This window comes from Agelaius phoeniceus, chromosome 2 (assembly GCF_051311805.1).
Source record: "Agelaius phoeniceus isolate bAgePho1 chromosome 2, bAgePho1.hap1, whole genome shotgun sequence".
In the NCBI taxonomy this organism is placed as follows: domain Eukaryota; kingdom Metazoa; phylum Chordata; class Aves; order Passeriformes; family Icteridae; genus Agelaius; species Agelaius phoeniceus.
Genome location: NC_135266.1, coordinates 112,033,306 through 112,055,266, shown reverse-complemented (window position 1 = coordinate 112,055,266; position 21,961 = coordinate 112,033,306). Strand labels below are relative to the sequence as shown.

Sequence of the window (21,961 nt, the reverse complement as noted above, 5' to 3'; positions counted from 1 at the left end):
CTAATTGTGGTGGACATGTTGTGGATAATCCAGTGAGGGGCTCTGTGCATTTGCTGCTTTTTAAAGTAAAGTGCACAGAATAGTCTCACCAGTTGTTGCCTTTGCTTATACAAGGCTCAGCCCCTATCAGCTTTTTTCATTTCTTTATATGTTACAATTTCTTTGTTTATTTTGAGCCACATTGGATCACAGAATTAAAAATGCTAGAATCTAAAATACCAAGAAACACTGTCTAGAAAGGTGACAACCAAGAAGTTTAGCACCTTGTCCCTTATGATGCATTTCTGCAAGCTATGCATGTTACATTACATAACTATTTCATTATCACTGTCATTTTACTGAAGATCACAAAACAAAGTAAAGGATTTATGAGAATTGTAGAATTACTTGGGGGGTGAAATTCATGTTTTACAATTAAAAGCATAAAGAAGATAAACCTGCATCATGTCTCTAAGAAAAGTGAAAAGATATTATGCAAGAACATGCTGTCATTATATTGATCTGTAATACTGCATTGCTGTGGCCATAAACTTGGCACTGAGTCTGCAAAGTGTCGGGACTTGCTCTGTCTGAACTTTTCTTGACCTGCCTGCAGCGTTTTCTCAGTTGGTTTGGTTGTGACAGGAATTTCTCCAGCTCTCTAGAACTTTCAGACCAATTTGCTTTACTTTTGTTTATCTTTCTGTGGTGCCACCATGGTTTCACCAGTTCTGGTAAATGTGGGCCAGGCAGGATGAGAGACACACAGAGTTCAGTGTGGAGGGGCAGAGACTTGGGATGATGGAATATGGAACACAGACTGGACACTAAAAGCCCCACAGCTAAAGAAATGCAGGCCTGGAGCTGGGCTACTCTGCTTTTTAGGATAAGCAAGCAAAGAAAGCAATAGTATCTAGCACATGTAAATCCACCTTAAAAATGGCTGTAACTCAGAGCTGCAGGTGAGTGAAATAAAGCCTGGCGGTAAAAGCAGGTTAAAAGTGACCCCAAAAGAATCCAACACACTGAAAGAGGAAAATTTCAAAGTGAACTTTGTATTCTTCCTTGCAAAGGATTTTGGGTGCTGGCAGCTCACTGGGAACACAGCCACTGTGGGAAAGAAACCCCCAACCCAAGGGGTAAGAGGGACACCAGAAGGGTGAGCAGAACATCATGAAAAGAGGTAGAAACTAGGTGCACGTGCAAAAATTTAACTGGATTATTATTTTCATTAGTAAATATTTTCTGCACAGACTTATTCTTTCTCTTTCCATAACAATTATACGTGGAATAATAACAATTCTTGGATGAGACTCTTAGGATTTCAATTGTACTAATGATAAATTTTGACTTTATGTATAAGACATGTTTCCTCTTTGCCTGTAAACAAGATTTTAACTACTTGGGGGAGAAATTTTGAAATCATGTAGCTCTTTTACACTAGCAGAAAACAGTGGTCAGAACTTCATATAATGAAATAATGAAATAATTTTTATCTGCTGCCAGCAATAATAAATACGTACTAAAACAAAAGGCAAACTGTGCAAAATGGTCTTAACAGGGGAATGTCAAACAGGAATGTGCACACTGTTTTGGCTTTGTCCTTTTGCCAATGGCAAGCTTCAGGCAAGAAGGAAATAATACTGCAGTTGATGAGGAAAGCCTGCCCTCCCTTGTACATTTACTGGGGTGTTGCTGCTGCACTGCCTGCCAGGATCCCTGTTTGTGCTCCTATAATCTCTTCAGAAGAAGCGTGGCTTGCTCAGGCTCGTGGAGGTTTTCTATCAGGAGAGCAGAGCAGGATATCAGCTCCATGCTTCTGAACACTCAAGCTCAGAATAAAAAAAAAAAGGAAAAAAAAACCCACAAACAAACAGAAAGAAAAAAGCTCCTTGCAGTCCTCACTGAAAGACCTTGGCTTTTCAGGGGCTTGGAAAGATGTACACAGAATAAATTTTTACAGCCAAAATGGATCTTATTATTTGGAGTGGTTTGGGCTACATTTGTACAGCGCAGCACGTAACTGTTCTTTGGAGAGCTGCGGCGAGGCTTTATAAGAACATGGAATGGAAGCAAAGAGGTCGCATTAATTTGTGCTTTCATAATGTTGGGACTGTAAGGAAATATATTTTAAATAAGAATTGACATAGGAGACCTTCATGATAACAGCTTATATTGAAGGAAATCATTCTTATACAAAATATTTCTCGAGGCTCATAAAAGATAGCAATAACAAACACCATTATGCAGTATCTGGGAAATTCTATTTACTTAAAATGCTTTCTGCTTTTATTATTATTCAGGCTTGTTCCTTCAGTGGAAGTTCTGATTGAAGCTTGAGCAATGTGTATGATCTCATTACACCAGGGCTGCATTAGAAAATCTGATAGTGATACTTCCAACAATGGCACCTCTCACTTATTATCTGTCACTTGGCTACAACAAGAGCCGTGCAAATTTCCTGCCATCAAATTCTGGCAGGTGGCTGGAAACCAATATAATATTCCACATGTACCCTGTTGCACTCAGGGGGAAAAAAAATGTGTGTTCAATATCCTGAGTGTGGCTGGTTTGGAGGACAGGCTGCCCCACAGGCAGTGCTGGGGCACAGGCAGGTTTCTGCTTTGCTGGGGAGGCTACAAAAGGCCACCATGTAATATGGATGCACATCAACAGGAATCTTTTCACTGTACACCTTCAGGTAAGTCACTGACAGCTTTTAGGGCTGTCATTCATTGATTTCTAGCAGCTGATTCCTTGTCTCCTCATTGTCAGTTTTCTGCTGCATGCACATGTCCAAGGCCAGCTAGATTTTTGTCTTTGAAAGATGCAAGAGGCTAGGCATTGTCACTTGGCTACACATCTGCACATAAGCACGGATCTGCTTGCAGATTTTAGAGAGAGGAAGGGGGGAAGAGTTTCCTCTCCGTGTCCCTGTGCAGCCCTCCTAAAGTAATCCAACATTATTCTTTACCCATCCTCTGCTTTTGTGGGGTTTGTCAGTACTGACAGCTACAACTGGTGGTGTAGGGTTACCTGCTCACAGGACCTGCAGCAGTGGGGCCTTGGAATGAAAAGCAAACCTTTCCTATTAATCTGAGGCTAATAGTTCTGTAACCTTTTAAATTGGGATTAATTATGGGGGAAACATTCTGAACACCTCACACAGAGTAAAGCAAGATAGCAGGCTAAGCAGGAAAAATTCAGAACCTTAAATGTGAGGATTAAAACATGAAAAGCTGGAAAACAAATATCTCTCTTGAGAAGCATGGGTCCTTTTCTCCAGGATTTCTTTCAAATTTTTAGCAACTTTCAGTATTTCTGTGTTTGAGATAAAGTGTCCCCTCCCCTGACTTCTCTTTAGAGTCCTCAGGGCCATTTTCTGCCATTTCTGAGGCTTCCTGTATATCTGCCCTCCTCTGCAGTAGCCTCTTGCTCCCTTCAGAAATGCTCCAGTACCCACTCCTTCAGACTTTTCCCTGCTTTCCACTTCTCCCACCACTCGTCCTGCTCTTCCCTCCAGAGGAATTGGGAGTCTGGCATGTTGGGATGCTCTAATGGAAGGTGTAGCTCCCCTTCCTCTCTTATTTCTGGGGTGTTTCTCTCCAAACCACAGCACAGGCTCCAGCACCAGCCTTCACCTCTGCTCTCCCATTTCACAGCATTTCCGTAATGGTATCACATGAAATAAATTCCATGTGCCATCGTGTAAGTGCCTGCTGAGGAGCTAAAGCCACCTTAACCAGCCTGGCCTGCTCTAAAATCTGTTTTTGTGGCAAGGGCAGCACAAATCCCTGGCTGAAATGGGCACATTGTCTCCTCCCCTTCTCCTTTCTTACCTTGTCCTGGTTCCAAAATGTGGGGTTTTTCTGACTCATTCGTTGATAAATCTTGGTGGAAGCCTCATGCTGGCCATTCTGAAGACATTTTCTGACAATCTGGTAGACAGCCTTGCTGAAATAGAAAATTTCCACATTGAGAATGTTACTTTTTCTTTTTTTTTTTCCCCTGAAGGACTAGAAGTATCAGAGCAATGTTGCTAAAGAGAAGCTATTGCTTTCCCTTTGTTTATAAGTGCACATCTTGCTGAAATTCTGTGACTAGTTAGCTGCCAAAACCATTTAACATTATGAATTAATAAACCCATGAATTTTGTATAAGATGTTTTCTGGATTGCCTTTCTTGCTGCTGATTGCCATCTTTCTTAGCAGAATAAAGCCTCCTGCTTGGGCTTGTTGCTGACACCTCAAAGCAGCTCATTTATCCAGGCAGTAAAACAGATTTAATGAACCATGGGATACACAGGATTTTTCAGAAATGACCATAATGACAATGGTTGGTGGATAATAACAGGCTATTTACCTGTGCCTGAGTTGCTTCAAATTTATTTTCTTCGGACAATTTCCTAACCCTGGCTACAGCGACAACGTGATAGAGCTGTAGGTGTACAAGCAATTTGTTAATTAAAATTAATGCTGCCTTATTGAGCTGTTGCATTAAGCAGATAGGCCTTGTGAAGAAAGCATGATCAGCTAACCAAGCATATCTGTGGGTCTGGCCAGTTTAAGAGATGAAGGATTTCTCTCATAAACTGCCCACAGCCTTCCTGGTGGCTGTGAGCACTTACAATCAGCATATCCTTAGGATTATTGATTCTCCCCTGTAAAGTGTAAAGCTTATTTCTGTTGATGTCCAGGTCATTGAACTGATGTGTTTACCAAAGGGAATAAGAAGAAGTTCTTAGTTCTTATGTGAACTAATCAGATTTACATTTAATCAGGTTGGAGTATGATGGATTAGAGGGGTGGGTGATTACTGGAGATGGAATCAACACTTTTATGGATGACAAATGCTTCCTATCCAGAGTTACTGAACCCTAGGAGTGAAGGGAAATTAAGAGTTTGGTCTCACCTTTATAAAAATTTGATTTGCCACATAATACAGCAGCAGTTATGGGGTTAAAATGCACTCGTGTAAGGAATATAAATATATATATATAAGTAATCAGGAAAAAGCAGTAGGAAACAAAATCAATTCAACAGAAGCAGTTAGATTTCCTGGGTAGGTTTTATGTGAGATTTAGACATTGAATCCAAAACCACAATTCACAAAACCCTTTCTTAACCTCGCTGGCATCCAAAAGGATAAAGATACTTGGATGTTCCCCAGAAAGTTCCCTGGTGTTTCTATCTTGCTCAGGGGTGACAAAAAGCAATCTCCCTCCTGATATTCCCTCCGGGATGAGGATTCTCCTTGCTTTGAAGGCTGTTTTGTAGTTTCATTTAACTGCCACAAATTCAAGACATGGGCCTTGCTGGGCTGGAGGACTGCTCTCCATTTTCTGTCCCTTCTCTTTGTCACCAAAATCAAATTCCTTTGTAATAAAATAGGAAGAAACTGTCCATCTATAGATGGCAGATTTAGGTACCTAAATCCTTGAGAATACTTGGGTGCCAAGATCATTTGATCATCACAGAGCTTGGAGGGCTCCAGTGTCACTGGGCAGGTAGGATTTAACTTTGGGCATCACTTCAGTGCTTTGCTAATTCCTCTCTTAGATCCAATTACGGACCTGAGTTTGGATTTAGTTCATGCTAATATTTTTATGTAGCATAAACACATGCATAATACAGCTTTCTCAGAACAAGCTTGCATTTCAAAATAAACTCCAGCATCTACATGACAGAAGATGAATTCTAAGCATTTTTAGGAGACAATTTTGGCGCTTGTGTAAAGAAAAAGAGAGGCAGGGAAAAGAGTTGCAGTGATAATTTCCACGGAGCCCCAAGTAATCTTGATACTTTTTTCACGTGCATCCCACACCTTCAAAAGGATGCATTCAGCCTCTTCTGGGAGAGTTTTGAGATGTGCAACATTTCCTGTGTAACAACATATCAGTTTCAGGTTGTGATGAGAAAAAAATTGCTTTCAAATATCACGAGTTCAAAAGTGCAGCTGAAATTTGAAAGTATTAGTTTCACATTCTGCTTAAGAAAAACTGTGAAAAGAGAAGCAGAGAGGAGACTGAGGATAAAATTCCAATAAAAATAAGATATCTATATCTAGCTAGACAGTTGGTATTATATATATCTATATAATACTGTGTGCATGACAAATATGGTAACAGAGCATTAAAGCTGCATGGTTAGGCAGTCAAAAGTTTGGAAACAGCCTAGTTAAGGTTGCTTGCTGTGCTGCTCTTCTCTCTCACATTGTGAACACATTATAACCTTTTTTTTTTTAACTCCAATACTTCTCTGCACAGTCTTTTTCAGATAGAATAAATATTTCTTTTATATAACCTCAGGAAACTTGAAATGTTGCTTATTCCTCTACACATTAGTGGATTTTCATTATCATAGTGGTGCAGAGAGTAACACAGATGCTCAGGCTGTTTTTTAGCCTTTTGTACCATTCAGATGGCACAGAAGGGCCATAAACCAGACACCACCAACCCACCTCCCCACCCTCCTCCCCTATTTCCTTCTGTTGTGTCTGATATAGATGCTTTTCTTCTGCCTCCCTCCTTCTGCCACTTTTGCATTAAGTAAAATGAAACACAGCAGCAGCACAGCTTTCCCCTCAAATGAGGGGGAAAAAAGCTGGCAAGAGCCTTCCTCCATCATCACTCCTGTGTATTAAAAAAGGTGCAAGGCAGCAGCTCCTGCAAGCCTCCATGTGATTTTTCCTTGTCTGTCTCTAAGGCTGGGTGGAGACCTGGGGGAATCTAGGTCTAACTCGAGTTTCATAGCAGTTGTGACCGTGTTTTAGCTCTCCCATCCTCCTCCCCACAGACACATGGTGTCCTCTGTTTGGGAGCACTCCTGTACTTGCAGAGAGCAGTTCTTCCCCACCTGACTTCTGAGGTGTCCCTAGCTCATTGCTGCCAGCCAAAAGAAAAGCTCCCCAGCTTCTGTGCACCTTGGAGTCAGCTCACCTACAAATTTCATCTCCCTGATAAACACACAAGCTTCAGCTGCTGCTCTCTGGATATTTTTTGTGGCACAGAACTGGATCTCTGAATTTGATTCCTTTCATTTTCACACTGGTGGCTTGTGTGTCTTCTAACCTCTCAATCTTGAACCAGAGCACAGCATTGTAAACCTTGTACCCACAGGAAAGGGGACAAGCCTATTTTCTCCTAAAAAAAACCCCTGATATCAATGGTCTCACAACTGAGTTGTGCTGATGAAAACCTGAACTATGAATTTCAACGACCACCTTATTCTGAGGGTCCAAATATTTGCCAGAGCATCTGACGAAGAGAAGAAAATATTTGTGATAAATGTAGAGCTACCCAGTGCATTTGTGTTCCACACAGTCAGACAGCCTAGAGGGCAAGATCACAGCTGCCTCTGTATCCCTTCCCTTTCCAGGCAGGAGTGGGCAAACACCCAGTGCTGGATGTGGTTAATAACTTTACTACTCCCAGATGATTACCAACACCCACCTGGTAGAGATCACTCCTGAAACTGAAGAACATGAATGTTCCTTCATCCATTTTGGCATAAAATCTGCAAGGTTATTTCACATCACCCTCATCACCAGTTTAAGCTAAGGTAGAAATATCTAGAGGAGGAGTAGCTACTTTGTACCAGCACTTCTGTCTGTGGGTAATGCCAGTGGAAGAGAAGGGAAAAATGGGGAGAGGAGCAGAGGCTTGCAAAGGAAAGGCATTTGTATGCCTTTATGGTATCTGCTGAAGGCTTCTTATTCCTGTATTTATTTACTCAGAGCTGAGGCTTCAGCACTGCCCTGACTCTTACATGCTCTCTGTAATGAGTGTGCAGGGGATTCAAACCCATTTTACTGCATGGCTGGCTAAGAGACTAAAGCAAAAGGGGCAAAATATAAACTGTCAGCATGAGGTGGAAGCAACACATAATAAAAAAAAATTTGCACTGTATCTTTTCAGCTTCTATTTCATTTTGGAGGATAGCATAAAATTCTTACCTGAAGTGATGTTTTTAAAGCTTAAGGAACACAATGTGATGCTGTTATGTGACTTCATGACCTTTTATAAACCTGTGCTTAGCTTAATAGATTTCTATTCTAAAGTTATGACAGGACAAAAAGAAAATATAATGCATTGAAAACTCAGAGCAAGATCAGCAAGCTGCATGAAAGAAAGAAAAAAATGTTTAACTGGGAAAGTCAGCAACTCTTCAGCAATTTTATTACAAATAACTCAATTATATTGTATAATTCCCATGATTGCCAGAGACCTCATTGATTACTCACAATGGTACTGCATTAGGCTGCTCATAATGAGATGTTTATTTTAATAACTATTTTCTATGTGGATGTACTAGTTTGCAGAAGCACTGGGTTAAGGATACTTCAGTTAAGTGACTCCAGAATGAATTTAACATAATAAGAAGGACAGATGGATGGGCTTTCAGCTCCACAGCAACAGTAAAGAAGACATCACTGCAGCACAGATCCTTTCAGGCTGTTCTTTTTGCAAATAAATTCTACTGACATTGGCTATTTCTGCTTAGGCTGGTTATATCATATAAAGAACTTAGAATCTTAATCAATAAAGGCTCAACACTTCTGACACGTGTGTTAAGCAGCAGCTTAGCCTGGGAAGAACAATTGTCCATGTTTCTTTGACACACACTGTAGTATATGGAATTGCACTGGGAACAAGGTAATGGGTACCTTCAGCAATGGTTTCAGACCCTGGCCTATAATTAGTGATGCAAATAATGGGGTTGGAGTTTTACTAGAACTTCTATGAGAAAATGGATTAATTTTACCTGCTCTTGTTTCCGCGTAATTCCCATTTTGCAGGCAAATCTGGGTTCTCTTTGCTGCTTCCCTGACACCTCTTTGGTGAGCACATTTCAATATGTGAGCTATTACCCTGTGTAGAAAGCTCTCCTGGGAATCCAGCTGCAAGTCCATTTCTGTGCTCAAAGTCATTATCACTCTGGCATGATCCAAAGGCATTCACGATATCTGCAAGCAATCAGGGAACAGCTAAAGATGCAGTCTTAGCAATTGGAATTTAAAAATCCATTTCAAACACAGAGGTACTGTAATCTGTACAAAATTATTAGATTTCACACAACTGCTGAGCTATTTTGACAATTTAGTCCTCAAAAATCTGTACCAATAACTATATTGCAAAATACAGAGGCATCGGCACAGCGTGATGCGAGTCTCTGATCTCAAGTTAATCTTCAACAATAAAATGACCTAGAAAGAATTTATTTTTGTTTCTTATGTGGCTGAGGGATTTGAGCCGCACTCTGCAGACAGGAGAGGCCTGGAGAAGATTTCATTTGATACTTCTTTTTGTCATTTCTGTTAAACCTCTGCTTACCCTCATTAATCTCACAGCAGACTCTGCCCAGCACCTTCCCGTGTAAGCATCACTTCCCTGCTGGGAAGGCTGAGCAGATGCTTGGTAAAACTTCCAAGATTTGGGCCAGCACATCATATGTTATGGAAGAAAATGTCTCTGGGCAGGTTTCAGAGGTGCAGCTGCAGCCACGAGCTCCCACCGAGGCTGTGCCAAAGCCTTTTGGAGAGAGTGCCCAGTCTCCTGTAATCCCTGCTGGATCTGCACTGGGGCTTGAGGAAACTCCAGACTTTCCCTGCCCAGCACTTCCAGCTCCAACAGCAGAATGCTGCTCCATGGACCCTCTTCTTTCTGTTGCACTGGTGTGTGGGTGTACCCAAAGAGAAGCTCTGAAAGGATTGTCCCTAGAGTCTCGTTCAATATTAATCAGTCTTATCCATCACAACTCCCTTTTAGACAGTACAGCTCCATCCCTGCTCTGGATAGATCTGTTCACAATCCACAAGTAATATTAGTTCCCAGCAGCAAAATTAAACAAATTCATTGAAAAATACACAAGTAAAATGTTGGGCAGGACTGAAGAGAGGCCTTTTGAAGAAAAATGTGATGTGTGCTCCTACATGTATATAACTGTAGTTATATACAGAAAGAAATTAGAGGAGATGCTGCTTTTATAAACTCTTGTGTCTGACAAACAAAGTGACTGCCATATTTATGCCTCTCCTTTTCATGGAACAGGGGTTATAAGGATTCTCTTCAGATTGTTACAATCTGTTATGAGTTCACATAAAAAAATGACACCTAACATAAATGGAAGTATTTTAGTGGATCTTGCTCACTTTGAACCCCCTTGTCCATAATGCTTTGCAAACACAAGCTGCAGTACAGGGAAATGTTATTATCTTTTCTCCAGAAAAGATAAAGGAGCATTAAACCAAAGTTTGTGACAGTTCATCTTCTTACACAAAGACAAAGGAATTAAACTCTACAAGAACCATTTCAGGTTCATGATATCTGTTTTAATAACCATGATCAAGGCTGAAATTTCAGTCAGTTTTTTACTTTGAGTCTTGAACTTTAAGAGGTTCCCTGGAGACTCCATTTTAACATGCATTGTAGAATATAAAACATATACATATAAAATGCTTAGTTTTAATAATTTTAACTAAAACTAATTGTCTGTGTCTAAAATTTTACCTCTCTTTTGTATTAGATAAAAGCATTAACTCTATTTGCTATATAATTCCTTTTAATCTCATCTGGGTTTTACTTTCTAAGATTAAGAATCCTATGGGGAGACTGGAAATCTCTGTTTTAATCCATACACAGATTTGTCTTTTACCATACCCAAATCTTTCTCTCATTTGCCAGAAGACATTGCAGTGACAATTTTCAGGCAAAAAGCATTACACGAAAATAAGGCTGGTTTTCAGAAAAGTTTAAAGGATTAGACACTGCTTGTATTATTTATTAAAAAATATTTTTACAATAAAGAGATGAGACCAAATACAATTAAAAAAGCAGAAGCACCTGAAGAAAAGAAAATTCATCACTATTTTGCTTAATTCCACATTTAACCCTTTTATCATGCTTCTACACAAATTCAAACTGGTTAGATATCTCTCTCATATCTGCCTTCATTTTTTGCAACTGTAGACCCCTTGACAGTGAAATGAGAGCTACAACACTTCTCTGCTTCACCAACCAGTCCAATTAATAATTACTAAGGGACAGAAAAAGACTTTCTAACTTTATGCCCAGTATAATGTGTAAGCATTTCTTCCCTGAAATTTTTCTTCACCTGAATAAGGTGAATGAGGTTCCTTGAATGTTTTCATCAACCTTTCTATTCTTTCCTTTTTTTTTTTATGGTCTCCCCAGCCAGCATTTTAACAAACACTTGGGCACAGAAAGTTCATCCTCCATGGCCAGAAACATGTAAAAAAAAAAAGGTAAACTAAATCTATACTTGCCTCCCATCCTGCTTTCTGTACACCCCAGCAAGTGTGTGACGTGGATGAGTGTGTGCAAACAAAACTCCAAAATGAAATGGCTCTTGAAAAGTAGGAAAAGAAACTGCTTGGTGTTCACACAGGATCAGAAAGCTAGAATTAAATTTTCCCTTAAAGAAAAGAATGGAAAGGAGAAAGATACTGGAAGAGATTCAAGCAGCTGAGTCAAAGTTTTCTTTTTAAGTTTCAACTTTGTCTGAAACAAGAGTTTGACTCTCAGTGCTGCTGACACTGCAGAAAGCGAACCCACCAGTGAGGCTTAGATGAAACCCGTGTAAACAGCAGCAGATTTCATGCTGTTCTAATGCAGACCCCTGTGAAAGCACAACTGCTCAGAAAAATATGTAATATACTTTGAGTGTGTGGACCTACAAACCTCAAGAGGCACGACTGCAATGGTTCTGCCCGAACGACTTCTAATTTGACACTGAAGAGGCAACCTACCAAGTAATAACTGTGAAAACTGCACAGGGACAATAATTCAGCTACCATAGTTGTGTTTTAAGCACAAGGAGTTCTTGCTATATGTTAGTGCTAGCCTCAACACAAAGCTTACCTTACCATCAGATTACTCCCCTGTGTTTTAATCTGCCATCCAAACCAAAAAAACCCAAAAATTATTGAAGCTGCTGCAGAGCACACACAGACGTTTACTGGCCACGTTGCATATATTGGTAGAGAAACAGGGGTATTTGCAGTGGAAGAAATAACATGAAAAATAGAATTATTATCAATCTGAGACAACTGGCAAACTACCCAGGATTTCAATGGACAGGGCTGGTAGCTTCACCTTAGCCAAGAATCATTACTGAAGCCCTCTTCCATTACAACCACAAACCTTTCTTCCCACACAGCACTTCTACACTCAAAAAACTTCCTGGGCAGTACCTGGTCAGCACAACAGCTCCATGATGAGTGCAAGTATTGTGTCCATTTCCCAGAGGCAAAATGGAGTTCAGCAGTACCAATCCAGGCCTGAGCAGGAATTAAAGATCAGGAGTTGCTTGTACTCCCCCTTGAATCTAAAAGGAAACATTAAGGAGGAGATTAGTCATTTATTGATGCTGTTCTGCACTAGTGTTCCTAAGATGCATGCTTAATTCCCAACCCTGTGCTCTGCAGAGACCACGAGCACTTAAACCAGAATGTCTCATCACTTCAGTAATGACACCTCCAGGGATCTCCAGTGTAGGGCAGATGGGCTACAAAACCTGAGAAAGTGACTGGTGCTGCCTTTCGTGGTGCGAACGCTGACTCCCTAAAATAGGAGCACAAGAAGCTGCTGCAATGTGGCACTATTAAATTCTGAAATGAGTGTTCATGAAAGAATATGTGAGATTCACTAATCACCTAGAACACTCTGGTTTGGAGAAATCCTTTTTTTTTTTTAAAAAAAAAAGTGAGACAGGGGTGTGACAAATTAAGATGCATCAAATAAAATAAAATAAAATATAAAATAAAATAAAATATAAATTATAAAATAAAAATAAAATAAAATAAAATATAAAATAAAAATAAAATAAAAATAAAATATAAAATAAAAATAATAAAAAATAAAGTAAAATAAAATAATAAAATATAAAATAAAATGAAAATAATAAAAAATAAAAAAATAAAATGCAAATAATAAAAAATAAAAAATGAAAAATTTAAAATAAAAAAATTAAAATAATAAAATATAAAATATAAAATAAAAAAATATATAATATAAATATATAATATAAAAATATAAAATAAAATAAAATAGTATGCTCTGCATAGAGAAAGTGCAAGACATAAAGCACAGAACAGAGACAAAGCAAAACCCACAGATACTTCTCTAGATAAGCAGTTTGCTAACCCAGCCATCAGGACTAATGGGCGCTGTCCCTTTTTTTGGCAGGAAATGTGCCCAAATCCGCTCGGAAATGTGGGTCAGCCGAGCGCTCCCGCCCGGCCGGGCGGCACTGCCGGCGCCCGCCGCTCCGAGGAGCCACAAGGCAGCGAAAGCGCCGCCGAAACGGGAAAATCCTTCCCGCGGCCACGGCCGGTTCCCTCTAACACCATCTCCGGGAGCGCTAGGAAACTTCAGAAAAGCTCAGCGCCTTTTTGGAAGTCAGGCAAGAGCGTGTTTATCTCGCTAGGGAGAAGCCTGACCTGTCCTGAATGCAGGTAGGGAATAATTACAAAGCCTGTTTGAGAGCTGCGAGCATCCTTCAGTGATGCAGCAGTGCCCATCCCGGAACCCACCCCCGACTGCAGCCCCAGCATCAGCCCTGGGTGCAGAAACCCCCGTGAAGGTGCTTTGTGCTCCTGCCTCTCTCTGCTGGGGCTGAGGAGGCCACAAGGGCCAGCTGAGCGAGCAAACATCACAAATGGGATGTGGGGAAGGGGGAGCAAGGAGCAGCTCTGCCAGCTCATGCCTGGCATGGCTGTTGGGCCACCTGGTGCTCGAGGGCACTGGAGCAGATCAAAAATCAAAATGTGTACCTGTGTATTCACCAGCTGTGACCCTAAACCAAGGGCTGAGGCAGCATTGTTGGTCCTCTCCTCAAGGAAATTATAGGATGGGACCAATCCCTCCATTAACTCTCATACCAAAATCCACGTGATGGCCGTGGATCTCTTAGAATCACCCTTTTGTCTGAGGAAGTTTTGTGCAGCTTCCATCCAAGACTTTGAAGTTTTTCCCAGAACTCTGAGATTTTGGGCTCTTCCACAGCTCTGGTCCTCCCAGAGGTGCTCAGGGTTTCTGGGGCTGTGGGCCAGGCGGGCACAGAGGTGCTCAGGGTTTGTGTGGCTGTGCCATGCAGCTCTGCTCATCCCAGGCTGAGGCATCCAGGCTGTGTTTGCTGGATCTGCTGAGAGTGAGCTCAGTGTGTGATCCATCCCTGGAACATTATCTCTGCTGTTTGTGCACAGAACAAGGGTTTGGCACGGAGCTGCATGCTTCTGCCTGGGAAATCCCTTGCAGATATAGATGTGTGGAAAACAGAGAGAGCAAGCAGGATAGCAGATGTAGCAGGGAAAACAAAGCTCTGAAGGCAACTGGCCCCAGAAGGATGACTCAAGTGTGATGCCTTCCTCATGTTTTCACAGATACTGTGCAAAAAGACACAAACTTGGGCATTGGAGTGAAAGCCCCTCTTCCACAGACACCTGCATGTCTTCAACACTTTCTATTATAAGTAACAGAAACACCTTGCTTTTGAGGCAGGATTGCAAATAAAATCTCTCCTAAAATCAGCCAGCACTTGCAGACAGCTTCAGCCCCCTGCAATCAATAGTTTATAGATAAGTTGATGCATGCACTCTGAAGAAAATGAAATGAAATGTACCATGTCAGTTTACATAATCCAAGAGCCCATAGCCTTCATCTTCTGAGCCACCAAAACCAAGATCTAAAATAAGGAGATTTGGAGACTGGAGTTTAATCTCTGCATGTTTTACATACTTTCTTTTTTCCCAAAAATGTCTCAAAACCTTTTTAAGCAGGGAAGAAACAACTTAAAGTGTCAGATTGTTTTAGATATAGGCTGAGAAAACGATGTAAGTTGGGAAAAATGCTGCATAAACACCTTTCTTTCTGTGTCATGCTGACTGCCTGACAGATAAGTCAGAGAAAGGCAAAAGCTTCCAGGATCCATCATCTGAATTTGCCTCAGGAATTCAGTTTTCAAATTTATTTATGTTCCTGTAGCACCCAGAAAGAACAGGAGGGGAATCCTCCTGGGATTGTGGACAACAAGAGCCAAGCCCGCGCTGGAAAATCACGGTCTCACAATAGGCTGCTCTCTCTGCCTCTGTGGCAGTGGGGCTACTGCTTGTACCTGTGCAACTGCACAAAGTTTTGATCAGGAGAGCTCTCCAGGAGCCCCTGTTTAAGCACCACGATTTCCACAGGCAGGTGATGGCTTCCATGGATCCTGTCATCTTCAGGCACTCGTTATTCATCTGAGCGTGCACACAGGCACTCTTTGGTGTAGGGTTTGTATGCATAAAACATTTGATGGCTGGGTTGAAAACTATTCTATTAAAGATAAAAATACTCCCTGTTTATGTTTTTCATCTATTGTTTGAAATAAATTTCTCTCAAGGGTCAGTTTCCTCCCATGGAATGATTTCAGAGAGTTACTCTGATAATGATTTATCAGAGTAGGCAACAGAGATCACTGGCAGCTACAAGAAAAATAACTCAAAAAAAGGTATTTCCTATTAATTGTAACAAATATCATGGCAACTGTCATATGAGTAGTTGTTTAAAAAAGTATGAGACACAACAATTTCATTATTTTCAAGGAAACAAAAACCACAACAAAACAAACCAGATGAGAACTTCCAGAAAAAAAAAAAGAAGAAACATGTTGTCTTTTATGCAGACCCTCATTCCTTTGTTGGAATATTTACATATATACCTTTACATTTGCAGATTTTCACATTTACTTTTTGCATTCCTGCACAGCTCTGCCAATCGCCAAGATTTTACAAGATGAAATGAAAAGTGTAAAAGATAAGGATAAAGCAAACACTACAAAATCCCTTGGATTGAACACTGATACAACTGATTATTGTTTTAATCTAGTGCTTCTTGGGCAGTATTTACTTACTATTTAATATTTTTTATTTAATATTTAATATTTGGTTTCATTTAACCAGGTAAGGCCTCAAGAGAATGGATGCTGACTTGTCTCTTTCTAACCCTGAGCATCAACCAGGTTATCCTAAAGCCCCTAAATTTTCTGCAGTGTGCTGTTAGAAACCCTTCCCCATTGAGTGCACCCTAAAGAGATGGATGTCACTATCTGGGGACCCTGTGGCAAGGGCAGAGGACCTGCCAGGAAAGCAAAGTCAGAGTCTGAAGGCCCACACTTCAACTCTATGGAACCAAGGTCTGAGGAAGAAGGAAGTGTTCCAGTGTAAATGGAAATAGCAAAACTGACAAGGAAAAGTCAAAACAGAGCCCTCTGAAGCAATCAACGTAGCACCCATTACTCCAGAACAGAATCTGCTGCTGGGTGCTGGTCTGGGAGATAATACATGCACTGTCTTTGCTGTTTTCATCTCCCCTGACAGCTTGGCCCTCTAAGTTATTTCTGTACTACTCTGTCTCCTTACTTCAGTCTTCATTCTTGAATTTTCATCACAGTGTCTCCCTAGAGCCTTTTCCTCATCCTGGGCTACTAATCTGTGGGATGATAAACCCAGGAGACAAAGCTTTTTGTGCAGTAAGCTACATTTTGGGGGTTTTTTTGTTCTTGCTCTGTCTGTTCTGCCATTCTTACTGATCTCTGAAACACATGGGGCAGAGGACAGTAAAGAAGCACAGAGAGATAGAAGTGTAAGTGAAGTTATTGCCCAATGCAGAAGAGGGCTCAAGTTACAACATCTTCTGATGGAAAAACTATCAGAAGTAAGGTTTTAGAAGACAAAATGTCTTCCCTGCTGACAGCACCGTGAGGAATAGCTGCAGGGCAGAATTTTAAAAACAGAGGTTGTCTTGACCTCTCTCCAGCCTTGCATGGTGCTCAGCATGACAGATCAGGGGAAAAAAATATTATAGTGGGTCAGACACAAAGACACATCACATTGCAACAGAGATGCAACAGCACCCCTGATTTTTCCATGGCTCTGGATGACATGAACCAGGATACTGCATTTAACATGACTGCAAGAAAGGTTTGGAAAGAGAGAGTTCAGAAAAGAGCAACAAAATAATTAAGGGACTAGAGGGCTTTACCTATGAGGAAGATTAAAAGAACTAAATAAATATGTCAAGTTTGGCTAAGTGATAACTAAGGAGAGGCATTCCAACCATCTACAAATATTTGACTGGCACAGACACTAGGGAAGGGAAGGAATTACTTAGCAGGAAACAAGCAGGTATAACATGGAGTAATGGGATGAAATTAAGAAATAGAGAATTGAGAAATCTAAGGCAAATCCTCCTGACAATGAGTTCCAATAATCTGCAGAAAACATACCAGCATATATGCAAGAGGGAACAACCTTGCATTGGTAAGGAGGGGGACTTAAGTGACTTGCTGGGCCTTTCTAATCTCAAATATTTATGATTCTATAATTACAAATTATTAAATTTAATGACATGTGCCAGTTTTCTTTTTTTCAGCAATTTCTGACTGTTGCCTCAGGTCATAAGTGTGCAATTATTTCCTAACTAAAGGTCTTACATTTTGACTCATGCATCCTTATGAAATTAACTAGGTTGGTCTCTTTTTTTTTTCTAACTTAAATTGAATTTCTATTAATGCATTTTCTCCTATTTCCAACTAGCAGCTATCTCCCCCTGCTCACAGCTCATAATTCCCTCTTTATGCACACTCAAAGCTTCGTGGCTCAGTGCCTGAACCTGCTCAGCCTCAGGTTGAATGCCTGCTGTGTTCAAGGGAGCTGCTGTTCCCAAGCCCAGATGAGCACAGGGGCTCTTCTTCCTCTGAGGACGAACTGCATGCAACAAAGGGGAACAAAAATGCTACATGATATTTTCAGCTGAGAGCTGTTTGCAGAGCTTTGAAAGCAGATCAGGCCCATATGAAATGCCTCATGTCACTGCTCACCCCAGTGTCACAGCACCACTCAGCAAATGAAAACAGGTGTTCCTGTGCTACTGCCCAAGCTCCAGGCCAGAATCACAGCTGGTGGGTAGGAAGATTCCTCTCTTTCTCTTTGGCAGACTCCTGGGTTTTGATGCATATGCTTGCCTGTGCATCCAACATACACTCCAGAACATCCCCTGAAATGGGTACAAAGCTGGGGAGTGGTCAGAAGGTTGTGGTCTCATGTGAGCGGTCATTTTGGGGATCCACGTGGTTTGTTCTGCTCTGTATCTCAGACAGCAGGCAGTGGCACAGCTTTTGCTGATATTTTACCACTGGCTCTGTTACATGCACAGTCCCTCAAGAGAGTTCATACTGTCTAGTTCCTTGTGAATTATTACCTAAATATATCTTTTGTCCAGGTAAGAGTGCAGCTCACCTCCCACTGTGAAAGGCAATCTGTGATGCCTATTGCTTTTGTGATGCATTCTTTTCGTTCCCCCCTGTAGTGCAGCTGCAGACAGGGCACCCTGTGTCATCAATACCTGACACACTCACACTCCCTTCATTCTTGGCTACCTGCTTAAAACTCCTTCCCTGGACTCCAGCCTCAGCCAAGGCAGTAAATGGCAGCAGAGTTTCATCAGGATGTGGTGGCAGCAGTGCCTGCAAACGCTCTGGTGCAGCATAGGCAGTGTGGGATCCTCCTGGAGCAGGAGATGGGGCTGCACACAGAGTCCCCTCTTTGCTACCCGATCCTGAGCCCAGAGATCCTGTCTGCCAGCACCTGTGAGAGCTGCTCCTCTAGGAGAGCAGATGATGTGAGAGCCTGGCTGTTTCACCCCAGAGTGAGTAAATCCTCAGTGAAAGATGCTGGGTGCTGGAATTACAAATATTCTGAATGCTAATTACCAGGAATCTGGATCCCAAATCTTTTCATTTTCAAGATAACACTGCAGCAATCGGGCTGGAGTGGGATAATTAAACAAAGCACTGTCTTCTCTCCTCTGCCCTCCTCCCCCAGTCACTCTGCAGCCCTGTCTGTCATTTCCCAGCACAGAATGAGAGGAAGATGAGATGCCTGATAGGAAAGCTCAGTTGCTGTGTGCATTTTACAGGAGGTGTGGCTTCAGCACAGCTTCCTCACCAGGAAAGAGACACAAGGAGCCCTGGCTGCTCCTGTGGATGGTTTATCACTGAGCTGAGTCCAGCCAGAAGTAGGTGAAAAAGATGTAGGCAAAGAAAGGGAAGAAGGAATGAAAATATTTGCCCATTTTCCCAAAGCAAGAACAGGCAAAATCTCACTCTCTTTTTTGAAACCCACTGATTGTGAATCCAGTTTTGGCAGCTGTGATAAATGTCCTGCAGCATCTAAATACTTGGGGTATAAGAACAGGATTACTGCCTGTCAGGACTTGTCTATCTTTTGAATATTCTGCCCAAAGCAGCAAAAAATTGAGTAATAACATGGTACTGACAGCTCTTCATTAAGGTACAGCAACTTCAGCCACTGTGTTAGTCCACAGTCTTCTCTCTGTCTCCACAGCTTACTAAAACAACTTTAAATGTTGCAGTTTTGGTCTTAAACCAAGGAGAGGAATTGTTCTTTCACATCTGACCAGCAAATAAAAGTATCCTTGCCCAGATTTGGACTTTTCACGAACATACATTATATACAGCTTTTATATATACATACATACATACATGTATATGCATATCTTTCCCTCTTTCCCATTTGGGCAAGTCTTTTAGAGCATGTGATACAGTGAATGCCAGTTTAACCCATGCATTGCTGGATAAATGGAAAATAAACTTCTGGTTTTAGATTAAAAATCTAAAGCCAAGACTTGTGGCTCCTGATTTCTTCAGGGCTGTGTATGGAATTTCAGGGCTTTGTATGGAATTTTAGTTTGTGTGCATTTTTACATTCAATAGCTAGGGTTTTCTTACTTCCTTAACAGTTTTCAGTTACAAAATGCTTTCCTGTAGAAGTGTCCACTAGACAGTCTAGTGGACTTCACCCACTATTTTCACCCTTATTTCAGGCCATTTTTTGCTTCTTGCACTTGTCCAGCCCCTGGGAAAACAAAACTCCCAAGTCACATACTTTTGCATCATTCTGCTAATCACTCACAGAAAATAAAGAGGGGAAAAAACACTTACCATTTCCCATGTATTTTCTCCAGGCTGTTTGCTAAACATTTTCATCAGTTAGATTTCTCTGAACTTCCCTATGGTGGCTATTGTTGCTTGTCTCTTTGGTTTGTTGATCACTTCCATAGCTCTCAGCATAGACACTGTTCAGAAAAAAAACAAACAAACAAATAAAACCCAACCCAAAACCCAAATATAAAACAAAGAGCATTTTTTTCTCAGCCTTCTGAACTGTGGGTCAGGCACTCTGCATGGTTACTTTACAGAGGTAGAGGTAGTTCATATATTTGCTTTCACTCAGAGTTTCTGTTGAATAGGAAACAAAACACTCTTCTGAGGATGCACAAAAAGAAGCAGCAGCTCTACTTATGCACAGAAAACAAATTACCTTTGGGTAGAATAAGAATATTACAGTCCAGGATTGATGTGGTTTTCATGTTATCTTAAAGAATGATGTGAAATCTTTCCTCTCTGCACTTTTTCTTTAATGAAGATGAGATATAACTGCACCTCTGAGGCACTCAGATTCAGGACATTTGCACATTCTGTGGCTCCTAGCAGACTCTGGCTCACTTCTCTGAAGGTAATTTCACTGTGACAGCTGTGAGATAGCATCTATAGATTGTTCTGCAAAATGTAACTTTCCATTAGGAGCCAGGGGGACTATTCTCCAGCAATGAGAACTCTTTGATAAACATTTATTTTTGTCTTTTTCACCTGGACAAGACTCTGCTGCAGTGCTTGGAACAGCTGCCAGAGCAGATCTGGGTGCATTTCTTGTAGCTACTGGCAATCCATGTAGTGGCAGTGGTATCAGTGGTCAGACAAGCACTGCCATTCCTTAGTGCCCTGTTTATATATCCCATCTCAGAGGGAAGCTCTTGTCTCCTCACTGCTCAGGCCTGGCTGGGAAGGGGCTGGCCAAGGACAAGGGGACACTTTTGTTTGGTGTTTCATATGACTTCCTTGTTTATCTCCAGGCTTACCACGACAGCAATATTTTTTTTATTTTTAATTTTTGTAGAGTTTCAGACTCCATAATTTCTATTCTTCCCCTGCTGTTGCCTTTCTGCAGAGCAGCTAATTTTCATTCCAAGGATGGTGTAGAGAGCAGCTCACTAGTTAACACAAGAGGCAGCCATCTGACAAAGGACTGGGAAAGGACTTGGGCTTTCTGTTCTAATAATCACAAGTGCCAGTAACAGGACAGGACGAGAGGCTCAAACAAAAATAAATTAATTAGCAAGGACATTATTTATGCACTGGGAATTCCTAGTGTATGTGGTGTCTGCTCTAATAACCTGTGGACAAATCACCTCCCTCTGCTGTAACACCTTAGGGAGAGGGCCAGCAGAGGAAGACAAATGTAAGATCCCATCTAAAGGGAAAAGGATAAGAAGCAGCTGGAAAATCTGAGGGGAAATGCCCTGCATAAAGAGCAGAGAGATCCATATGGACACCTGCCCCTCACCACAGCTCTTCTTGCTCCTGGCTAGACATGTTCCAGAGTGATCTGCACTTCATACCAACAGGATTCTGGCCCATGGGGATCTGAGCATTCCAAGCTTGCTTTTCCCAATATGGTGAAACAGAGGTGAGCACAGAGCTTTTAGGAGAAAAGGAAAGAAATAAAAAAAAAAAAAGAAAACTTTTCACAACATCTTTTAAAAAACAAATGGAACCATATAATTTGTCTTACATTGCAATTACTTCTCTGTTTGAGATGTTCACTATTTTCTGCCATTGTAATTTCACATACTGGATAATTAGTACCCTCTGCACAGAAACAACAGGAATGGCTGGGCAGCAGGAGAACTCTTTCTGGATGCTGCTACAATAAAATATTGTCTCATTTCTTCTCAGCTCATGACTCAAATCCAGGTGTGCAGAGGAGTAAAACTGAAAGGCCAGAATATTAAGTTACAAACCAAAGAAAGATAGTTTCTTGAGCAGTCCAGCAGAGCAAAGAAAAG

The 21,961-nt window shown here is 41.2% G+C and overlaps 1 protein-coding gene across 3 annotated transcripts in view; it reads right to left on the bottom strand.

The window, feature by feature from the left end:
• The window catches only part of LOC143693412 (uncharacterized), a 72,464-nt gene that overhangs the window by 26,195 nt on the left and 24,308 nt on the right, over nt 1-21,961 (bottom strand). The window contains exons 1-5 of one of the 3 annotated variants that reach the window (XM_077174540.1): nt 21,688-21,933; nt 19,998-20,131; nt 12,190-12,323; nt 8,742-8,943; nt 3,819-3,933 (exon numbers count right to left, since the gene is read on the bottom strand). In XM_077174540.1, coding sequence (XP_077030655.1) covers nt 3,819-3,933; nt 8,742-8,827 — 201 coding nt within the window. In that variant the 5' untranslated portion in view covers nt 8,828-8,943; nt 12,190-12,323; nt 19,998-20,131; nt 21,688-21,933. Of the gene's footprint in view, nt 1-3,818; nt 3,934-4,341; nt 8,722-8,741; nt 8,944-12,189; nt 12,324-19,997; nt 20,132-21,687; nt 21,934-21,961 lie in introns of those variants that run through there. The other 2 variants (XM_077174539.1, XM_077174541.1) reach the window with 2 other exon arrangements.